The following is a 20,838-nucleotide window of genomic DNA, read 5'->3' on the forward strand; positions in this document are numbered from 1 at the left end:
TACTCGGTATGCACGAGCTAAATTGAACGCCGAAGTAGTGGCTTCGAGAGTTCTGAGGTCAAGGTCGAGAAAATTGGGGGAATCCCAATTAGTGCGCATGCGTTTGTAAACGGTAGGCTTGGTGACCAGAAGAAACAAATCTCATCGCGAGTTCGTAAATGGGCAAACGTTGATCGCGCTGTAGCTTTTACTATAATTGTTGTTTTTGACGGGTTGAACGAAAGGGTCGGTTCAAAGCTGTGATGATTGTCCTTAAATAGAATGACTGTCTATAATAATGATTTCGTTGACCAGAATGTTAGGGACAATAAAAAAAAGGTTGTTTATGTGGTAGCGAAGTCGGTTAACTTAAAACTCTTTTTGTAGTGGTTTTGTTTTTATGATTGTGTATCGGTAAAACTGCTGGACAAAAATAGTTTGGTCAGAGCGAAAGTTTGTGTTACTGGTAAATTTGAAAAAGCAGAACTCCATTTTTTGGGAATCAAGATCTAAGGTGTAGTGAAAAGAAGATAAGTTCAGCGAATTTCATATTATTTGAGAAAATGTGTGTCCGAATTTTTAAAACAGAAAAATTGTTGTACTTAGGTGTTTGTAAATTATGTTTGTCCTCATTAATTGTGAAGAGGATGTATGTTTATATAAAGTTCAAAGTCAAGATTGGATTTTTGTAGCCTACTTGCGTGTGTGCATGTGTATTAGACATATACATAGACATAGAACACTTTATTATCTCAATTACGATAAACTCGGGTGTGTTGAATCACAATAAACAGCATAAAACGTAAGAACATGAATAAAATATCTAGGCGCAAATATAGTCAGCTCATCATAGTGTGGGGAGTGGGTACACACACACACACACACACACACACACACACACCGTCGAACACACACATAACGTCGAACACACACACACACCGTCGAACACACACACACACCGTCGAACACACACACACCGTTGAACACACACATAACATCGAACACACAAACACACACACCACACGGCACGCACGTACACTCAAACAAACGTATGAAGGAACAGACGCACAATTATACCCGCACGCACGCACACACAGGCAGACAGGCACTCGCACAAATACAAACACACACACACAGATAAAGCAATGACCAAAAAAATAGCAGAAACTGACTTACACTTCAACACTCAAACACACGCACGCACGCACGCACACACACACACACACACACACACACACATGCACACAACGACGCCCATTTTCATAGAAACCAGTAACCCCCTCGTATAAGCGGGAATGAAAGAGTGGTGGCCAATGACCCAGAACAAACAAAAGTCAAAGCTGGCAACTCAGGTCATGTATTCAGGGAAATTTGCACGAAATGCATGCACAAGATACGACTTTTCCCTCTATTTTCTCTCTTTGGGACTTTCATTTGCGTCAGCTCGGTTTTTGCACTGAGAAACTGTGGAAGTAGCGTGTTTACTACTGGGTCTGGCTGTAGTACATTTACCCTCATTTACTTCCTCGTTAGCTTCCAAAGTAAACTCTTTTTTCGTCCCATGCATGCGAAAATGAGGATGTACTTCCGATGTCACTCAAAACTTTAGAAGTAGTCGCAAAATACGGAGTTACTTCCTCGCTTTGCGCGGCTTCGAGGTAAAGCCTTTTTCCGGCCCATGCATACGAAAGTGAGGCAAGTACTTCCGATGTCACTCAAAACTTCGGCAGTTGTCGCGAACTTCCCCCATAAGCATACGGGCCCTGGATATATCAATATTCGTAATTCCCCATGCCCCTCCCCCCTCCGCCCACCCCCGGCCCTCCGGCCGTCCATAAAAGCACTTGGCACAACCATTGACCAAATAAATGGTCTATGGCACAACTTTTCAAGTTATGAACACCACTCGGTACATGTGAACCTTGGTTCGCGATTGCTTTCCTCCAGAATTACTAAAGTGCTGTTGCGTCAGAATTTGTGTTACCTATTACTACAGTCGTTAAATGACTCAGCGAAATCAGCGGAATTATTTTGTAATCGCCGAGGCTGGAGATCCGGCGAGCCGGTTACGGAGCCCCAGGCTCGAGGTCCGGCACTCGGATCTCCGCAAGGTACTTTTATTTCAGTTTCAAGTCGAAGTGCCGGCGATGAGTCGTTCTTAAAGATTTTGTTCTATAAAATTAACTAATTTAAAGATCTATGGTCTTTTTTTTTGGGGGGGGGGGGGGGGGCACTGAGAAAGATTAATGCTGATCAGTTTTAGACTTAGACTGACTCAGTTGAAATCATGTCAGTTAAGACTCAAGTTGTATTTCCGCGGCAATGGCGCGATTATTACGTGATGAGGTGGCGACTGTCCGGTGTAGCGATGTCAGATTTCTCCCAATGTCAGCTTTCTGACTGACTCGATATATATTATATATTCACGACTTTCCGACCTTGACATTGTAGTGGGGGTCAAGTGGGCGTCGGCATCATTGTCCAATCAGAAATTTTGATGCGCTTCCGCTTCCTGTCCCGCCCAGTCTGCGCAAAAGAAATGGCGCAAAACTGTTTGCGCGGAAAAAGGTGATGAAAAAAAGAACACAACCTGGTTTGATAACCAAATGATTGCGATCTTGCATTCTAGCATCATTTAATGTGGAACAACGACACATCTGATAAACAAATAGCCAGTTTGTTACCAACATGAGAAACCAGGGTTTAGAATCGAAGCGGTAAACCCGGACGCTGTTTGTACACGTAAATCCGGAGAAGCTATCGAAGTAGGTGACATGTCGTTTCACTCCGAGTGTGCCAGCACCGGCCCTCTACCCGCCAAACCCCCACTAGGCAGGGAAAGTGGTTCGACCTTGCATGAATGCAGGGCAAGTTCGAGTTTGCTAGCTAAAATTGCTGCTAGTGCTTGCCTTGTCTAGATCTGGAACTTTTTCAATTGGATTTTTTCTCTCTATTATACTGGAATAAGTGGGTGCTTTTCTAGATCAAAGCATCGACCGAATTAGATAATGATGTTCCTTGCATTGCATTCTCCTAAATCTGTTATTCTAACCAGTTCGTTTAAGAATATAATTGTTCGTTTTTTGTTGATAAGCTTACAAGATTTTTTCTTTTTTAAGTAAGTGGTTTCACACGTACAACATGAGACCCACATGCACTAGACAATGGAAGTTGAGGTCCTCGTTCAATACCACAAATGCCAGTATTATACTTCAGACTCCTTTTGGAGGAATGTGTGGGGTTTGGGTGTTGAACTTGAAGTGGCAGATTGTTTGCACAGGTATGAATGTTCGTACGTTCGTACGTGCACGCATGTATGCAGGCATTTGTTTGTCAAGCAGGAACATGCAACATTTTGTTGACCGTATGTGAGTGCGTGTGTAATAAAACCAACGACAAACAATACAAAAAGCTCCAGCTCTGCTTCTTCACCAGTCACAGACGCATTGCGTTGTTCAGCTTTCCAGAAATATATTAACTCAGTCAGAACCGGCTTCATGAATATTTTATTTCAGGAAAAAGTCAATCGAATCTACACAAAAAAAGGTTATTGCGTTGTTCTGTCTTTGAGACTGTACCACGTAATATTGAGCTACTAGAAGAAACATGTCTGTGGCATAGTTTGACCCAACAGATAGAGAAGTCAACAGAGGTATTCTGCCGTCAGCAGCTTTATTGCTGTTTTGAATTTGATCTTGCATAATTTTATTACATAATTTTGCAACACACAAAGAAATCGTAATTGAATATTTTACGCAAAATTGAATAATTCGCAAACATGTTTGTATGAACAAATATTATTTTAAGAAAATATGAGTGTGAGGATGGACGTATTTTGAGTGAAGTAGCAGAAATTCTTTTTAAGTTCTTTAGCTACATGCACACGTTCTGTTAATTACGTTCTTAGCAGGGAGATCCAGATTAATAATACTGCTGTGACAGGTTGTGGTTTCCATACACACTTTGAATACAGGAAAACAAAAACAAAAACACAGTTAAAAAAAAATGTGCACATAGGATTAAATCATTAAAGTGTACAGAATAAAAGCAACATATGTACAAAAACAAATCTCGTGGTTCTCTTGTCAAACCCACTGTAGTAAGCACAGAATAGGAGAGAAGATTTTGGAGAAGGTGGCTTTACCTACTGAAGTAAATGATCAAGAGGATTCTAAGCATCCAGTGCTAAAGCTCTCAAATCACAAGACATACACACTTGTTGTGGCTATCCGAACTGTTGATTTAAAAAAAACCATACCTACAAATTGAAAACATCTATTACAAAATTATATATATTGTATGGATCTGTCTTTGTAAAATATACTGTACAGAAAATTTTAAATAATCTGCACAAATCTCGTGGTTCTCTTGTCAAGTAGTAGGCACAGAAAAAAACCCAAAAAACCCTGTGTTTTGTCTTGTAAATTATACTTTACTAAATGTGTACAGTATTCTAAGAAAAAAAATTCTTGCCTCCCTTGAATTTTATTTGTAAAATAATTCTGAGAAAAAAAGCTTTCTACTTAAAAGCAGTGCAATCAAGAAAATGGGTACAACCTGTGTGTATACCTTTATTCCTTATTCTTTTTATTTAATTGAGGATGTCACTACGCAGTTTTACTGATTTAAAAAAAAAATTCGCTTCAAATTATCTCCCTTGAACAAACACTTCTTTTTACAATTAAATTTTGTTTACACGAAGAGGTAGTTTTAAGGGTATATATACAAAAAAACAATATTGCAACCTTAGATGTATTTACATTTGGACTAATTCCATTAAAAAAAATTCAAACTATAAATGATAAATCAAAATAAAACAGATTTTGGGGCTGTACACAAGCTAATAGGATTAAACACGAAAGTCGTACCCAAGAATCGTCAAATACTTTTGCTAACAGCTATACTTAAACATAAGAAAATATGATCTGCATCTCTTGTTATGAAGATGATGGCACTGGTCCACCGAAGTGCATGCCATATATGCTTTACTGTGCGCTCTCCCTCTCAATGGTCTTTCTCTGGCTGACTCGATTCTGAGGAGATAAAAGAAAACACATTCAGTACAAGCTGTAAAAAATAACAACAAAACTAGTATTACTTAAAGTAGCTGCTGGTTTCTGAGTATTTGATTGAAGGCCCAATCCGACTTGTAAGAAGTTTGCCCGACTGTCGCAGATTTGGTCAGGTATGGAGTAAAATCATGCCTCAATTTGGTAACATACAAACTGCAATATTCTAAGGCTGTGAGTGTGAGAATACATCGGTGCCACTTTTTAAAAACTTTCTTTTTGTGTGTGCGCATGTTTTAGTGCCAAAAATGAAGAGGCCGAGTGCTCTCTCTGCAAAACTTGTGTGAAGCTTCAGAGCTCTATCAATGGTTTGAAAGAAAGAACATACTTTTCCATTTTTGACGTTCTTGTTCCCTTCCCTGTGAAATTTACTGTCCGTAGGTTACCGGATTTTGTTAATGTCCGTGAAAACCTCAACTATTCATTGCTGAGTGCCTAGTGATAGCTATCCCCCCCAACGACCTAGCACTGCTGAATCCTGATTCTTCCCATTGTTTGATTCTGTAATGAAATTGTGTAGTTGGTAGTTATGTGAGCTTCTTCTTGGAGGGGTGGGGGTGGGGGGGGGGGGGTGCTGGTTGGTTGGGTTTTTGGGGGTTATTAAACCATCAGATTAAAAAGTAAGACTTCATTGTAATGTGCAGATATTTGTTCAGGTGCCCACCATATTCTATGTGAAAACATGTTGCTAACTAACATGAACCCAACCATAAAACGTGATGTAGGTGAGTAGCCCATCTAGAAAAAAGAACCTGTTCTAATTCGGAATTAGAACAGGTTCGTTTTTCTAGATGGGCTACTCACCTACATCACGTTTCATGGTTGGGTTCATGTTAGTTAGCAACATGTTTTCAAATTCTCATCAGGTAATCACGGCTGACACTAAACACAGAACAGGTGGGAGAGACATAATTCAATTTACTCACCTTCCTTGCATTGTGAGACTGGCCATATGAATCTGCTGAAGTAGTTCCTGCACATATTTAATCAAATATTCATCTTAATAACGTGTTAATATCGCTTGTTCTAGCAAATCAGACTTGACAGTTTTCTGATGGCTTGCACAATTTAAGAGCTTGCCTGTCCCCAATCATTACAATAAGAAACAACATCTAGTATGCAAGTATTTTCAGGGTATGAAGGTTTTAATATAATGTCGGTTCTTCTGGGGGCATGGAGAAACACCTTACACAAAGTAGAACATACACAACAAATTTCAAACAATTGAGGTCACACCATAGTTTTACTCACAAACAAACAACAGCAATACAATAAACAGTCTGCAAACGCCTACATGTTGTCTACACTAGGTATAAAGAAACAAAGAAGCACATGAAGACGGGCTTTGTCAAGTAGACCATTATAGCGAATGAGCAACAGCTGATGATCCAGACCACCAAATTGACATGATTTCCCCTTATTCAGTTTGTGATTGTAGTCATATTGACGATGCATGACTTCAATTTTTCAAAGTAAGTCTCTTGGTGCGTTTACGGATACATTCATTGTCACAATTACGACATGCTAATGTCTAACCTGGGTAAACTTCAATTCATGACTTTTTTCAAACTGGCATAGAAATTATGAGCATACCAGAATTATTTTCCTGTTAGACTGTCTTCTTCTTTTTCTTCTTCTGCGTTTGATATTCAATTCATGGCTGTCATATCGTCAGGTCAGTGGCTGCCATGAAGTCTGCAAATTAGATGATATTGTAAAGAAAGTACATGTAAGTAACATCTCATGATATTCTAACTTCAATTACATCACCTGTCTCACAGTCTGCCTCTTTAAAAATTAATGAATAATTTCAGTAACATAATTTTTGGGTAAAAAATAAAAAGGTATGAGAAATAATCCTCACTTTTTTTGTAATAACCCTCACCACCAATTGTTTTATTTCATTTCCATTTTAACAGATTTAGCACCTCTCCGAAAGCCAGAAATACACTTTAAATCCCACGCCCCCCCCCCCCTCGGCCCCCCCTACATAAACTAATTAAATAACTAATTAAGGAAAAAAATCCTTACATCATAAAAAGTCAGAACCACCAAAACCACCCCCCCCCCCCCCCCACCCATCCAATAAAACCTGAATACAAAAACACTTCAAAATAAAAAATGAAAACATTTAATTCCACTTACAAAATATAAAAGTTGTTATGCTTTATTTTCATTATCTGTTTACAAACACATAAATTGCTGTGCAAATCTTTTTAAAAACATCAATGCCTGAGACACCAGTAACCTGTTTATATTGTTGACCTTGTAGCTTTTCAGTTTAAGAGGCTGTTCTGGAATCTGCACTAAAGTCAAACATAACCATGAATACCGTGGGAAAAATATTACATCACCAAGACCGAAAAAATAACACCAACCCACACTCCTCACCCTTATTTTACCCACTATGCCAACCCAAAGACTGGAAAATAATAATCAAATACAGAATGAACAAAAATGCTTGATTTCATTTCTTCAATGATAAGTTGAAAATCTTCATTCTTCATAATAATGTTATTGGCATAATGTGTAATTGCCACAATTTACAGAGTTTAATTAAAAAAAATGATGCGATAAAAATCAAAGTGAAAACATTTGTTTTTATACTGATACCTTATTTACCTTGTGGCTTGTGTGCCTCAGGTTTAGGAGCGGCTCAAACGTCCTCTGCTCCTCAGTCTGCAAGAAATTAAGCGATGGCCTGAAGCAGAATAGAAAAAGATCCTTTGTCAGCACCCTGTGTATGTGTGTGGGTGGGTGTGTTAGATAAATAGGCGGGGGGGGGGGGGGGGGGGGGGAGGTGCAATAGCTACCACGCCTAATGCAGTCTGCAAAACAAGTGCAACACTTCTACAGAGCTTTTATGATACAAAGCTTCAAATAAGAAACACATTACAATCAAATGAAAGCTGAGCCTGTCATTGCAAAATAAGGAATATACAACAATCCAGTGGCATGTAAAATATTGTTCCTTCAGAAAGATGGCTCTGACAGCAGAAACAATTTAACTTGAAGTTTGAGTCCAAAATTATTTCTCTACATTAGTGAACGTACTTGCAGTAATACCCCTCACACATGAACTATTCACAGACTGAATAACAGTGTGTTCCCAATGTTGCTTCCGTGTATCGGTTAGATCCATCTCGGTTAGATCCATCTGCAGAGTACGGATTGTCATCCGTTTAATATTAAAAAGGAAAAACAATCAGAACTTGTCATCAGTGATCAACCTACCTTGCAAGAGTGGGGTGAAACACTCACTTCCTGCCAACATGTCTGCAAAAAAAAGAGGAAACAATACCAATGGAAGCTTAAAATGGTTCTTTTGTTCAATATGTGTACACGTGCTTTATTTCTGGGGTGAAAGTGTAAAATATATTGATGGATTGATAGAACAATATTGCCTCAAGTTCACCGCACCAAAAAATACTTATCAATCAACATTGTCATCACTCGATCAGCTATTCCATCTCTTTCATAAGTGTGTGTGTGATGGTGTGAGCGTGTGTGTGTTTGTGTACGTGTGTGTGTGTTTGTGAACAAGCGTTGAAAAACGTATGTTTACCTTGCTCTAGATCTACCGACTTTCGTAGGCGGAGACTTCTCTGCCGTGACAGCGGCTTCGTTTCCCTGGCAGAATTCAACATCTTGTACAGATCTGCCGGTCATTTTCATTTCCTCCGCTTCTAGAGTCACTTGATCCACAGGTTTAACGAACATTGAATGTTCTTTTAGTTCTTGTGACGGAAGTAAAATCAAGGAATTAAGTGGGCATTCCTGAGCCCTCTGCTGGCTTCATGTCCACAAAGTAAATCGCACAAACTTGCAGGGTTTGGGGGGTAGTTTATTACTTTGAAGAAGAACAGCTAGTCGTCGCTGCCCGTTCAGCATTCTTCGCGCGACTTTTGTTTTGCAGAGGAAGGCATATGCAGTTTTTTTTCCTGATGAATGTTGCCAGGGTGCACAAACTGAGAAAGCATTCCCGATTTTCCACAATTTTCTACTTCTTTAAGTTTTACAGTCTTTTGCACAACATGATTTATAACTGCCGGTGTACGTCTAATTCATGATGCCAACCAGCTGGGTCAAAAGTTACGTTCGAGAAAATACTCGTTGAACTAAGTTCCAAACGAATGTCAAGGCCAGTTCTTGACTGGTTTTGAACTGAAGTTGGGCTCCAAATGAAAATAAACACTTCCTCCAGCTGCGCGACCCATTGATAACAACAGTTGGAACTGGTAGGAAGATGAACAGGTCTTGCGAACTGGCTACACACTGTTACGGTTCAAGTTTAAGTTCAAAGTAAACACTCAACTGAGGTTGCAGGTAATGGCGGACTTGACTTCCTTCATAACCAAATATCACTCTTCTGACAAAAAAACGCAAATGCTATGTTAAACCGGAAAATACGTAAACCGGAAAAGGAAGCGCATCAAAACCAAAATGGCAGCCCCCATGAAATTCGAAAGGTCACGGAAACAAGTCGTGAATACTCAGACTGAAATGTTGTATACACCGGTTCCCGAGCCTCAGTGCCGCTCCGTCACCGACTCGTCGGTTCCCGAGCCACTCCGTCACGTTTTGAAATTCCGGCACCCTGCGCAGAACCTCAAAGTCAAACGACCATGACCTTGCTACATCTCAATGACGTCACGAAACATATATAAGGCTGTGTCGCTGCAATTTTGGCGTAGTTGTATTTGCGTTGCTGCGTCAGGGAACGTACGGGCAAATACTCTTCGGTTTGTCTCAAAACATACACCTTTTTCCGACATTTCTCGTGTTTCATCTTATCAACCGAATCTCTCCGACAAAATGGCTGTCAGTCAGTGCCGCCAGAATTACCATGCCGAGTGTGAGGCCGGAGTTAACCGTCAAATCAACATGGAACTCCATGCCAGCTACTGCTACCAGTCTATGGTAAGTGGGCCGACATTTATCTCATTTTGTGAAGTTTCTCGCTGGTGACTGGTTCGGTCAAGCGTGAATTGCCACTTATCCCTGTGAATCCAGTGGAGGTTGCTCAACAATTTAGACTACTTTTGATTGTTATATGTTACGGATTTCTATTTATGTTATTGCTTGTTGACGAAACATTAGATCTATTTGTGCCGAGTCATCTGATTCTCTGAACCTGTGGCTAAAAGTGAAGGTCGAAAATCGATGAAGCTTTGCGACGACAAATTTAAAGCCTTGGGAGATGTTTCATGGTATCGACGTTGACCAACTCATGGGACAAATTGTGTGTGGCACTGCCAAGGTACATGATCTTTGAACGACGCATAAAAGTGTAAGATCAGATGCGGAGTAAGCTTCGTGCTGTTGTTTACAAGGCCGTTCGCCATTGTGACCTGCCCTCGTTCCCGTGTTTGGACTCGGAGGCTCACGTTGAGAGCACGTGACCGATTCATTCATTATTATACAACACTTAGAAGATTGCCAAACGAAACAGGGACTCAACGAAATTCAACTTGTTTATTGCAAGAAAAATACTCGTTGAATCCGATTTTCTATAAGTTCTAACACCCCTCTCTCCCTGTTTTGTAATTTGTCACAGCTTCTGGCAGACGAAGCAAAACATAATCATTTGGGCAACAAAAGATGTTCTTCTTCTCAGCGTGGTTCTTCTTCTTCCATTTAACGCCCAGGGTCAACATTCTGACTATTAGTGGCGCATTGAGACTTAATGCCGTGTGAGATGGAATTTTTTAAACTTTATTCCAAGTCCCACGGGTATTTGGTGGACATTTTTATCTATGCCTATACAATTTTGCCAGGAAAGACCCTTTTGTCAATCGTGGGATCTTTAACGTGCACACCCCAATGTAGTGTACACGAAGGGACCTCGGTTTTTCGTCTCATCCGAAAGACTAGCACTTGAACCCACCACCTAGGTTAGGAAAGGGGGGAGAAAATTGCGGCCTGACCCAGGCCTGAGCACGCAACCTCTCGCTTCCGAGCGCAAGTGCGTTACCACTCGGCCACCCAGTCCATGTTTTGGGTGCCTGTGGCCGACACGCGATTATGGTCGATGCACAAGAAAGCCGTCCTTGCAAGCTGTCATACATACAGCTTTACTTTGACAGCAAACTGTTACCACACAAGAGAACTATGTGATCTGTTTTCATCCTGAAGAAGGATGCATAAAACTTTGCATAAAACTAAAAGTGGATAAGGCACCAAAATGCACATAAATTCTAAAATTTTCAGCTGTACAATTATACTTATCGTAAATCATTACCAAGTATGGATACATATTCATAACTTGCAAATGAGGTTAAAATAATGATTTATATAAATTTATTAAATTCCCGTATCATCTGAATTTACCTGTCAGAGTTTAAAACTTTGCTGCAGTAAGATTACTTTTGTTGTTTCATGAATGCGGTTTCTTAGCCTTAAGTATACTATACCCCATGTATTTTTTTCACACAGTATAAAATAATGACATTTCTTGCTTGTTGCAGGCGTTCTACTTTGACCGTGACGACGTAGCTCTGCCTGGGTTCTCCAAGTTCTTCCGCAAGTCGTCTGACGAGGAGCGTGAACATGGAGAGAAGCTGATGACCTTCCAGAACCAGCGAGGAGGTCGCATCGTTCTTCAGGACATCAAGGTTTGTGCATACATGTGTGAAGCGCTTGCCTGTGGAAGGCTTAGCTATACTTAGTCTCTTCTTACTGATGGTTGTGATACAAAGGAACCCCCATTGTTTTTAAGACCCCCCGATTTAAGACTCCTTTGAAGACCTTGTTTTCTCAGATTTTCTGTTTGTAACCTCTGTATATTTAACACCATTTTAATTAATGTAACACTCCCACCTATTTAAGAGCTGATTGTCTTAGAATGTTGGTGTGAAAAAAGAGGGGTTCCACTGTACTTAGTGTCAAATATACTTTAGCAGTAGTGTTGAAACCCCCCGCGGGTTAGGGGGAAGAATTTACCCGATGCTCCCCAGCATGTTGTAAGAGGCGACTAACGGATTCTGTTTCTCCTTTTAAGTGTTTCTTGTATCTATAGAATATAGTCAATTTTTGTAAAGATTTTAGTCAAGCAGTATGTAAGAAATGTTAAGTCCTTTGTACTGGAAACTTGCATTCTCCCAGTAAGGTAATATATTGTACTACGTTGCAAGCCCCTGAAGCAAATTTTTGATTAGTGCTTTTGTGAACAAGAAACAATTGACAAGTGGCTCTATCCCATCTCCCCCCTTCCCTCCGTCGCGATATAACCTTGAATGGTTGAAAACGACGTTAAACACCAAATAAAGAAAGAAAGCTGTTCAAGTATATTTCGATAGACATGTGTAGGAAATTGGGGGTTGTGATTGAATAGTTTCACACAGCACTGTTTCGGAGTTTGAGCCTTATTGCTGCAAAAGTGTAAGTGTAATACATGTAATAGGTAAATAAATGTTGAAATGAAGTTACCAATATGAAAAATAAAACGTTATTTGTATTTTTGACCATAATATGACAGTTTACACAGATCGATACAGTCAGTGTTCCTCCGAGACCGCACTAGCGGTCGAGGTGAACAATGACTGTCGAGATCTAAATATGAAGTTTTATCGGCCTCTGACGTCACATGGCTCAAAGAAAGGAAATCCAGTGTTCAATCGATACATTCTGTTTTGACTCTTCTAAAAAGAATTTTTGCACTCTTGTTTCGGCATCTTATCTACAGAAAAAAGGGCCAATCCTCGACTCTGATTCTTATGGGAGACAACTGTGCTTGCTCAAGTTGCTACCACAACATTGCAGTTACTTTCCTTGGTCTTATTCTCTTTTGTTTCGTGACTGTTCACTGCTTTTGTCTCTCTCTCTACATGCACACCCTTCCAATGTGCCAGGGTTGTAGAGGATAGAGCAAAGCATCCTTTTGTGTCATGTTCCTTCCAATGTGCCAGGGTTGTAGAGGATAGAGCAAAGCATCCTTTTGTGTCATGTTCCTTCCAATGTGCCAGGGTTGTAGAGGATAGAGCAAAGCATCCTTTTGTGTCATGTTCCTTCCAATGTGCCAGGGTTGTAGAGGATAGAGCAAAGCATCCTTTTGTGTCATGTTCCTTCCAATGTGCCAGGGTTGTAGAGGATAGAGCAAAGCATCCTTTTGTGTCATGTTCCTTCCAATGTGCCAGGGTTGTAGAGGATAGAGCAAAGCATCCTTTTGTGTCATGTTCCTTCCAATGTGCCAGGGTTGTAGAGGATAGAGCAAAGCATCCTTTTGTGTCATGTTCCTTCCAATGTGCCAGGGTTGTAGAGGATAGAGCAAAGCATCCTTTTGTGTCATGTTTTGTTCGGGCGCCTATGTTGTTTTACTACATTGACAGTTTTGCATGGTTGTTTTTTTCTAACAGAAGCCTGACCGCGATGAGTGGGGCAGTGGTCTGGACGCTATGCAGGTGGCCCTGGCACTGGAGAAGAGCGTCAACCAGTCGCTGCTTGACCTCCACGAGGTGTCCGCTGGACATAACGATGCTCAGGTAAGATTGAGTCTGATTGCCAGATTGTGTTTAATACAGTGACCCCATAAGATAGGATGAAATCAGGTCTTGAAGCGAAAGGCATCATGAAATGGGGTCAATTTCCTGATGCCATAGGCAGAAAACAGGGGTGAATGTTTTCATTCGTTTTTTTCAATTTCATGATTTCAGCCTTTGGCACCTTAATAGGCAAATTAAATACTAAAATAGCCTTATATTTGCAAGGTGGGTTAGTGGCTGCTGCACAGACATACCTCTGGCACACACGTTACATGCTGGAAGGTGTTGCATGTTCGTGTTAGCATATGTGTGTACGTACATGAGAGAGAGACTGTGTGTTTGTGCAAAACGGAGAGTTTGTGCTTCATGGCATGTAATAAGTATAGCAAGATCTGAATTCCTGCTCCATCCCATCTCCCCCCCTTTCCCCGTTGCGATATAACCTTCGTGGTTGAAAACGACGTTAAACACCAAATAAAGAAAGAAAGATCTGAATTCCTGAAATGCGGAGGCGACCACGGTGCAAGGGAAGCTCTATGGCAGTCTGGACGACCTACAGCGCACGGGAACATTTGCGCGGAGAACCGGCGTTTCCATCTGATTGATCAACAAGAAGAAGAAGAATTCCTGAAATAACTCAATATTTTATGAGAGTTGCTTTTCCTTGTTTTTTGCTTTTTCATTGAAAAACTGAGGCAAGCTCCACGTGACATTGTAGGCTTGCCTCAGTGTTTCTATGGAAACAAGGGAAAGCAACTCTTCCACAACCCCCCCGCGGGTTAGGGGGAAGAATTTACCCGATGCTCCCCAGCAAGTCATAAGAGGCGACTAAGGGATTCTGTTTCTCCTTTTACCCTTGTTAAGTGTTTCTTGTATAGAATATAGTCGATGTTTGTAAAGATTTTAGTCAAGCAGTATGTAAGAAATGTTAAGTCCTTTGTACTGGAAACTTGCATTCTCCCAGTAAGGTCATATATTGTACTACGTTGCAAGCCCCTGGAGCAATTTTTGAGTCACTTGAGAAAAAGTGACTATGTAATCGGTCAGTGTTAGTCTGTCCGGCCGGCCGTCCGGCCGGCCGTCCGTAGACACCACCTTAACGTTGGACTTTTCTCGGAAACTATCAAAGCGATCGGGCTCATATTTTGTTTAGTCGTGACCTCCAATGACCTCTACACTTTAACGATGGTTTCGTTGACCTTTGACCTTTTTCAAGGTCACAGGTCAGCGTCAAAGGAAAAATTAGACATTTTATATCTTTGACAAAGTTCATCGGATGTGATTGAAACTTTGTAGGATTATTCTTTACATCAAAGTATTTACATCTGTAGCCTTTTACGAACGTTATCAGAAAAACAAGGGAGATAACTAGCCTTTTCTGTTCGGCAACACACAACTTAACGTTGGGCTTTTCTCGGAAACTATAAAAGTGACCGGGCTCAAATTTTATGTGAACGTGACTCATTGTGTTGTGAATAGCAATTTCTTCCTGTCCATCTGATGCCTCATATAATATTCAGAACTGCGAAAGTGACTCGATCGAGCGTTTGCTCTTCTTGTTTGATTAGTGCTTTTGTGAACAAGAAACAATTAACAAGTGGCTCTATCCCATCCCCCCCCCCCCCCCCCCCCCCCTTTCCCCGTCGCGATATAACCTTGAATGGTTGAAAACGACGTTAAACACCAAATAAAGAAAGAAAGAACTCTTCCACAACCCATAAAAACTTGACTGAGTTATTTCCGAATATGGTCCGTTTCCGACCCCTGTGTCTGCCACTGTTCACACCACTTTTACCCCGCTTTCAGATGACGGACTTCCTGGAGGGTCACTACCTGCAGGAACAGGTCAAGTCCATCAAGGAGATCGCCGACCACATCACCAACCTCAAGCGTGTGGGACCCGGCCTGGGCGAGTACATGTACGACAAGGAGTCTCTCGGAGAGTGAGACGCACTCGTTCCGTCACAACGCTGGGGTGTACTTCTATCACACTACCAGCAAGCCACCTCTTTGGCTTCAACATCTCTACACACACTCGGCATCAAATTCTGTGCAAAACGGCCTGAGGACAATAAAGACCTTGAAATACAGGTTTTTTTTTTTTTTTTTTTTTTTTTTTTTTGAAGGAAAAGTTGCTTGAGAAAATACTCTGAATCTCATACCAATAGAAGTATTCAGTATATTCGTTTAGTTTACTTACGTCCGGACAAATCTCATTGTGAACAAAGCTGTCCATCTTGGTGTTAAATCTCACGAGAAAGTTTGTCTTTTTTTGTGCATGTTTTTCACTTTGACTCGAGTTTTTCTACATTTACACAAAGTATTGTTTTCAGAAAAGTGTATGCAAACAGAGACAAAGAAATGATTCCAAAGGAAAAGATGTGATTTTATTGTAAAGGAAAGAATCCAAAGACTTTTTGATTTGATTAGTTATGGATGTGATTTGGATGCCGTTGTCTGTGAAGAGTTGATACAGTAAAACAAAAGTTAATAATAAAAAAAAAAGTACAAAAAAAGTCTGTGTGTTGTCTTGATCAAATCTGATGCAAGAGGTGGAGTGCTTTCTACAGTTCTGTATGTGTGTGGATACATACCGGAGACATACTGTTACTTGCATTTAGATGAACACTTGCATGAAAAAGAACACTTGCATACATGTACATTGTAGATGTAAATGCGTCACAGTCACAACCATGTAGCCCCAAAAATGGCGTTGGAGAAATCATTGACTAAAATGTTTGAGGCCATGGAAAAATATCTATATGAACTTTCAAGCCAACAATTTGTTGGGTAAATGCAGAAAAGGATGCCTACTTTTTTTGCCCCAAAGTTTGTTTTAAATAAGTACATGATTTGAAGATGCCCACTCCCAAAATTATGAAAATATGATTAAAATAATATCGTCATGAACCATAGGCCAACCATTCCCCAGCCTGTGTAATTGGCCAACCGTTCAGGTCAAACTAAGGTGTGTGAGGATACCGTCATAATCATTTTGCAATGCATAGTTATCGGAATACTTGTACACTCAGTCTGGGAAAATAGGGGTAAGAATTTTATTGGTTCACAATTTGCAAAATCAAAATGCATCTTGCACAAATAGCCTGCCATAGCATACTGGTTCAACCATGTTACCTGCATACACTATAGCACTTTTGCACATGTTACTCCATGTATCAGAATCATCATTTGACACCAAATTAACCACATGTACAGACACACTCGCACAAAAATTACAAACCTAAAATCATTTCACTACAAGCAACGACACCATGCATTCCATCGTTGACAGAAATAAACATATCAGCATACAAACAGTCTCAATTACAAACAAAGATTAATTATCTTTCTTAGAAATAAAATATTTGATTTTCAAGGAGTTCACAGGCATGATATTGCATGCAGGAACATGTATTGCAATAAAAAAAAAATCTGATTGACAAATGAAAGGAAAAAACAAGTTTTCTCAGAAAACTGTGTAATACGATGACTTTAAAAACCCTTCTTTTGTGCGATTGTTTTGAGTTGTTCTTCAGTACTGGTGACAGAAAGGGGGAAAAGTGGTCAAAATTCAAATCTTTAATTTTGTTTGTGAAATATAGCTTTTCATAAAGCAGAAATACTGTAGTACCTGATGTACATAAGAAAAAATCACTGGTTCACATGGTTCTTACATAATCTAACTTTTAAAGCTGGTTCTTGTGTGTCTGTGTGTATGTTTGTATGATGACGATAGGACCCGAAACGGCTGCACGGAATAAGACAGGAATTGCAGAGAATGTTCTTTGCCACTCGAGTCGTGTCATAGGGTACTTTTGGAATAGCAAATTTGACAGGATTCTTTAAACAAGTCGCGTAAGGCGAAAATACAACATTTAGTCAAGCTCAGTCGAACTCGCAGAATGAAACTGAACGCACTGCATTTTTTCCGCAAGACCGTACACTCGTAGCATCGTCTGTCCACCGCTCGTGGCAAAGGCAGTGAAATTAACAATCCAGAAAAGCGCGGTAGCGGTTGCGCTGAGGAGGATAGCACGCTTTTCTATATCTGTATTCTTTTTAACTCTCTGAACGTGTTTTTAATCCAAAAATATCATATCTATATGTTTTTGGAATCAGGAACGGAGGAATAAGATGAAATTGTTTTTAAATAGTTTTTCGGAAATTTAATTTTAATCTTATTTTTTATATTTTTAATTTTCAGAGGTTGTTTGAATATAACATATTCAGGGGCGGATCAGTTGCTTTGTAAGGGGGGGTGCACTATGAATCGAAAGTGAATATGATGGGCGCGAAGCGCCCGAATTTGCTAGGGGGGTCCGGGGGCATGCCCCCCCTCCAGTTTCCCTTTTTCACAATGTAGTCGTCAGTTAGTCATTTGAATGCGACTCGATGTGAGCTTATCTACAATAGCACGTTTTTATGCACGAAAAAAACGGCTGTGGTTCACAAGAACTCTGGCGATGGCTTGTGACTGTTGAGAGGAACGGCGATATGCATAAACCGTCGTCTGCTAAGACCCTTGCGTGACCTTGCTTCCGGGCTTTTCTTTTTTCAAACTTTCACAACTTCGAATTGTACTGATGTGTGCGATCGACTGCGAGGCGAGTATTTTGTAGTAGGTATCTTTTTTTTTCTTTTTTTTTAGGATGGGGAGGGGGGGGGGGGGCGGGGCGGGGGTGGTGACCGTGCGGTGACAAACACAGGCAGCCTGCAGTGCCGCAGCCTGATTTTGTAATGTCCTTTGTTGAGGTAATGGGTCATGTGACCAAACAGATACTCCTCTTTGTGAGTGTATGTGTCCGAGTGAGTGTGTGTCTCAGTGAGTGAGTGAGTGAGTGTGTGTGTGTGTGTAGTGTGTGTGAGTGAGTGAGTGTGTGTGTGTGTGTGTGTGTGGGTAAGGGGCGGATCAGAGCTTGCTTTTCACATGCACTCTGTGGCATAAAAGTAGACACTTACTTGCAGCACAGCAAGGTATTGTTTATGGGTATGGACCAAGATAATTAGGAGTTACTTCGTGGGAACCAAGCAACTGCTGTTGGGGTCTATGTCGACCAAAAGAATGGGATTCACTGTAGGTCGAGTTCCTGTAGGCGGGATTCCCTGCCCACCTAAGACTTTAAAATTGGCAATCTTGTGTACAGGGAATACCACAGGGTGTAGTTCCTGTAGCGTTTCGCTAATATCAATGAAAGTCACGTGATGCTTAGCGACATCCGTTAGAATTTGATGTTTTTTGATCTTTTTTTGATATTTCTTAGAAATTCGAGTATGGTTTGCAAGTTTTATTGAAAAACTGCACCCTGTGGGATTCCCTGTATACTAGATTGCCAATTTTAAAGTCTTAGGTATACAGGGAATCCACTGACCTACAGGAACTCGACCTACAGGGAATCCCACTCTTTTGGTCGACATAGACCCCATCAGCGCAGTGTGTGTGTGTGTGTGTGTGTGTGTGTGTGTGGGTGGGGGGGGGGGGGTCCTGGGTGGAGAAAGTATTAACAGCTATTGTGTTTTCAGCGTAGCAATAGGGTCCGATATTTAGACGAGACAAGTATAATGCCGACGAGTCGAAGACGAGTCGCATTATACTTGTTCGAGTCTCAGTAAATATCGGACCCTATTGCTACGCTGAAAACACAATAGCGATTATATAGCTGTTATGACCTTGATTTGTTGTTCCAAACTTACAAAATGACAGTTTTTGCGTCGATGCGTTGATCTCAGGTTTTGCTAGCAGACAAACTTCTTACGCGCATCATGTTCGCGCAGACATGCACACCGCTACACGCTTTCTGACTTTGGAAGAAAAACTGACTCCAAGTGCATTCGATTTCACAACACAGTTGTTGAAACAGCTTTTTAAGTAAACACAACATCAACGGAAAACTAGAAACAACTGAAGATCTAGGATGCAACAAGGGGAGAAGAAGAGAACAGCTAATCCGTACAACGCGAGCAGACGACAGCGACGTTTTCAAGTCAAGTCAAGTCAAGTCAAGTCAAGTTTTATTCCGATAAAACCCCGTGAGGGTACATGGAAAATTAAAAAACACAATAAAAACACATTTCATTCAACACCAAATAAAAGGAACTAAAACAAAAAGAAATCAGACTATGTACAGAAAAGGGAGTTGAGGGGTGAGGGAGAGCAAAAACAATACAAGAAACAATTCAACAATAATAATAATAAATAATAATAATAATAATAATAATAATAATAATAATAAAACACACAAAGTAATTACATACATTTCTTTACTATGGGAAATGGGGGGAAGGGGGAGGGGGGGGGGTGATGGGTGAGTTAACATAAGGACAAAAATACTATTACAAACAACACAAAACAGATAACGGAGTATAAAGCTAAAAGAGAATTAAATTTTACTCGCTTCTCAAACAGTCCATGACAAGTGTCATGAACTTTGCGAGTTTTAGCAATAAACTCTTTTTTGTAGTGGAAAAAAGCTCTCTGAATTTAACTGAATTGGGGCGGGCATAATAATAGCACCGTAACAACTGTTTTCTATAATTGGTAAAAAAAGGACATACAAAAATATAATGGAACTCGTCCCCAAGGTCACCTGATGAACATTTGTGACAGATTCTGTCTTGTCTGGGAATACTAAGAGTCCTACCTTTTTGTATAGGCAATTTATGATTCAGTGTTCTAAATTTTAAAACAGCGTTTGCTAAATTAACCGGCAGGATGGACAAGTACTTTTCAAACTCAAAATTCTCTTTATACATTCTATAATTATAATAAAACTCATTGTTATTTATTTCTGAATGCCAGGTTTGGACAAATTGGTCTTGTAGCCTATTTTTCATCAGTGCTTTGAAAGTATTAAAATAACCACCATTGGGTGAATGGTATCGCTTGTCTCGTCATGAAGCGAAATTTTCAACCTCAGTTATAAACGACTACATGAATGTTAGTGCCATGGGTTGTACATCAATACTTCAGAGGGGAAGTGGGCAGGGCCGGACTAGGCGAAGAGGAGGGGGGGGGGGGGGGTTGCCAGTGGTGGCCAGGGGGATGTCCCCCCTGGCGGCAGGGGCGGATCAGTTCATTTTATGACTGGTTTTTTTCAAAAGTATATTGTGAAGATATGGGTGTGAAGGCGCGAAGCGCCGAGCCGACGGCGCGAAGCGCCTAGCTTGCTAGGGGGGTCCGGGGGCATGCCCCCCCGGAAAATTTTGAAAAAAAGGATGCAAAATGGTGCAATCTGGTGCATTCTGAGGATGATCATTACCAGTTTCAGGCAGCAGATTTTGTCACTGATTAATACCCCAAAAATTGAAACTCA

At 40.6% G+C, this 20,838-nt stretch overlaps 1 protein-coding gene and 1 long non-coding RNA gene across 3 annotated transcripts; one reads left to right on the forward strand and one right to left on the reverse strand.

The window, feature by feature from the left end:
* Nucleotides 1-3,131: 3,131 nt before the first annotated feature.
* LOC138962952 (uncharacterized) lies at nucleotides 3,132-9,508 on the reverse strand. 2 transcript variants are annotated; one of them, XR_011454666.1, is made up of 6 exons: nucleotides 8,614-9,508; nucleotides 8,283-8,324; nucleotides 7,662-7,749; nucleotides 6,642-6,743; nucleotides 5,975-6,021; nucleotides 3,132-5,012 (listed from the first exon to the last, which is right to left on the reverse strand). It is a non-coding gene; the product is annotated as an uncharacterized lncRNA (long non-coding RNA). The 2 variants fall into 2 exon arrangements; XR_011454665.1 differs by having other exon boundaries at nucleotides 3,134-5,012; nucleotides 7,671-7,749; nucleotides 8,614-9,507.
* A 219-nt stretch (nucleotides 9,509-9,727) lies between these two features.
* LOC138962951 (soma ferritin-like) lies at nucleotides 9,728-16,044 on the forward strand. The gene is made up of 4 exons (XM_070334918.1): nucleotides 9,728-9,968; nucleotides 11,516-11,662; nucleotides 13,403-13,528; nucleotides 15,335-16,044. Exons 1-4 carry the CDS (start codon nucleotides 9,864-9,866, stop codon nucleotides 15,473-15,475), a joined length of 519 nt encoding a protein of 172 aa, XP_070191019.1. The 5' UTR covers nucleotides 9,728-9,863; the 3' UTR covers nucleotides 15,476-16,044.
* Nucleotides 16,045-20,838: the final 4,794 nt, after the last annotated feature.

The sequence above is a fragment of the Littorina saxatilis genome, linkage group LG3 (genome assembly GCF_037325665.1).
Source record: "Littorina saxatilis isolate snail1 linkage group LG3, US_GU_Lsax_2.0, whole genome shotgun sequence".
Classification (NCBI taxonomy): domain Eukaryota; kingdom Metazoa; phylum Mollusca; class Gastropoda; order Littorinimorpha; family Littorinidae; genus Littorina; species Littorina saxatilis.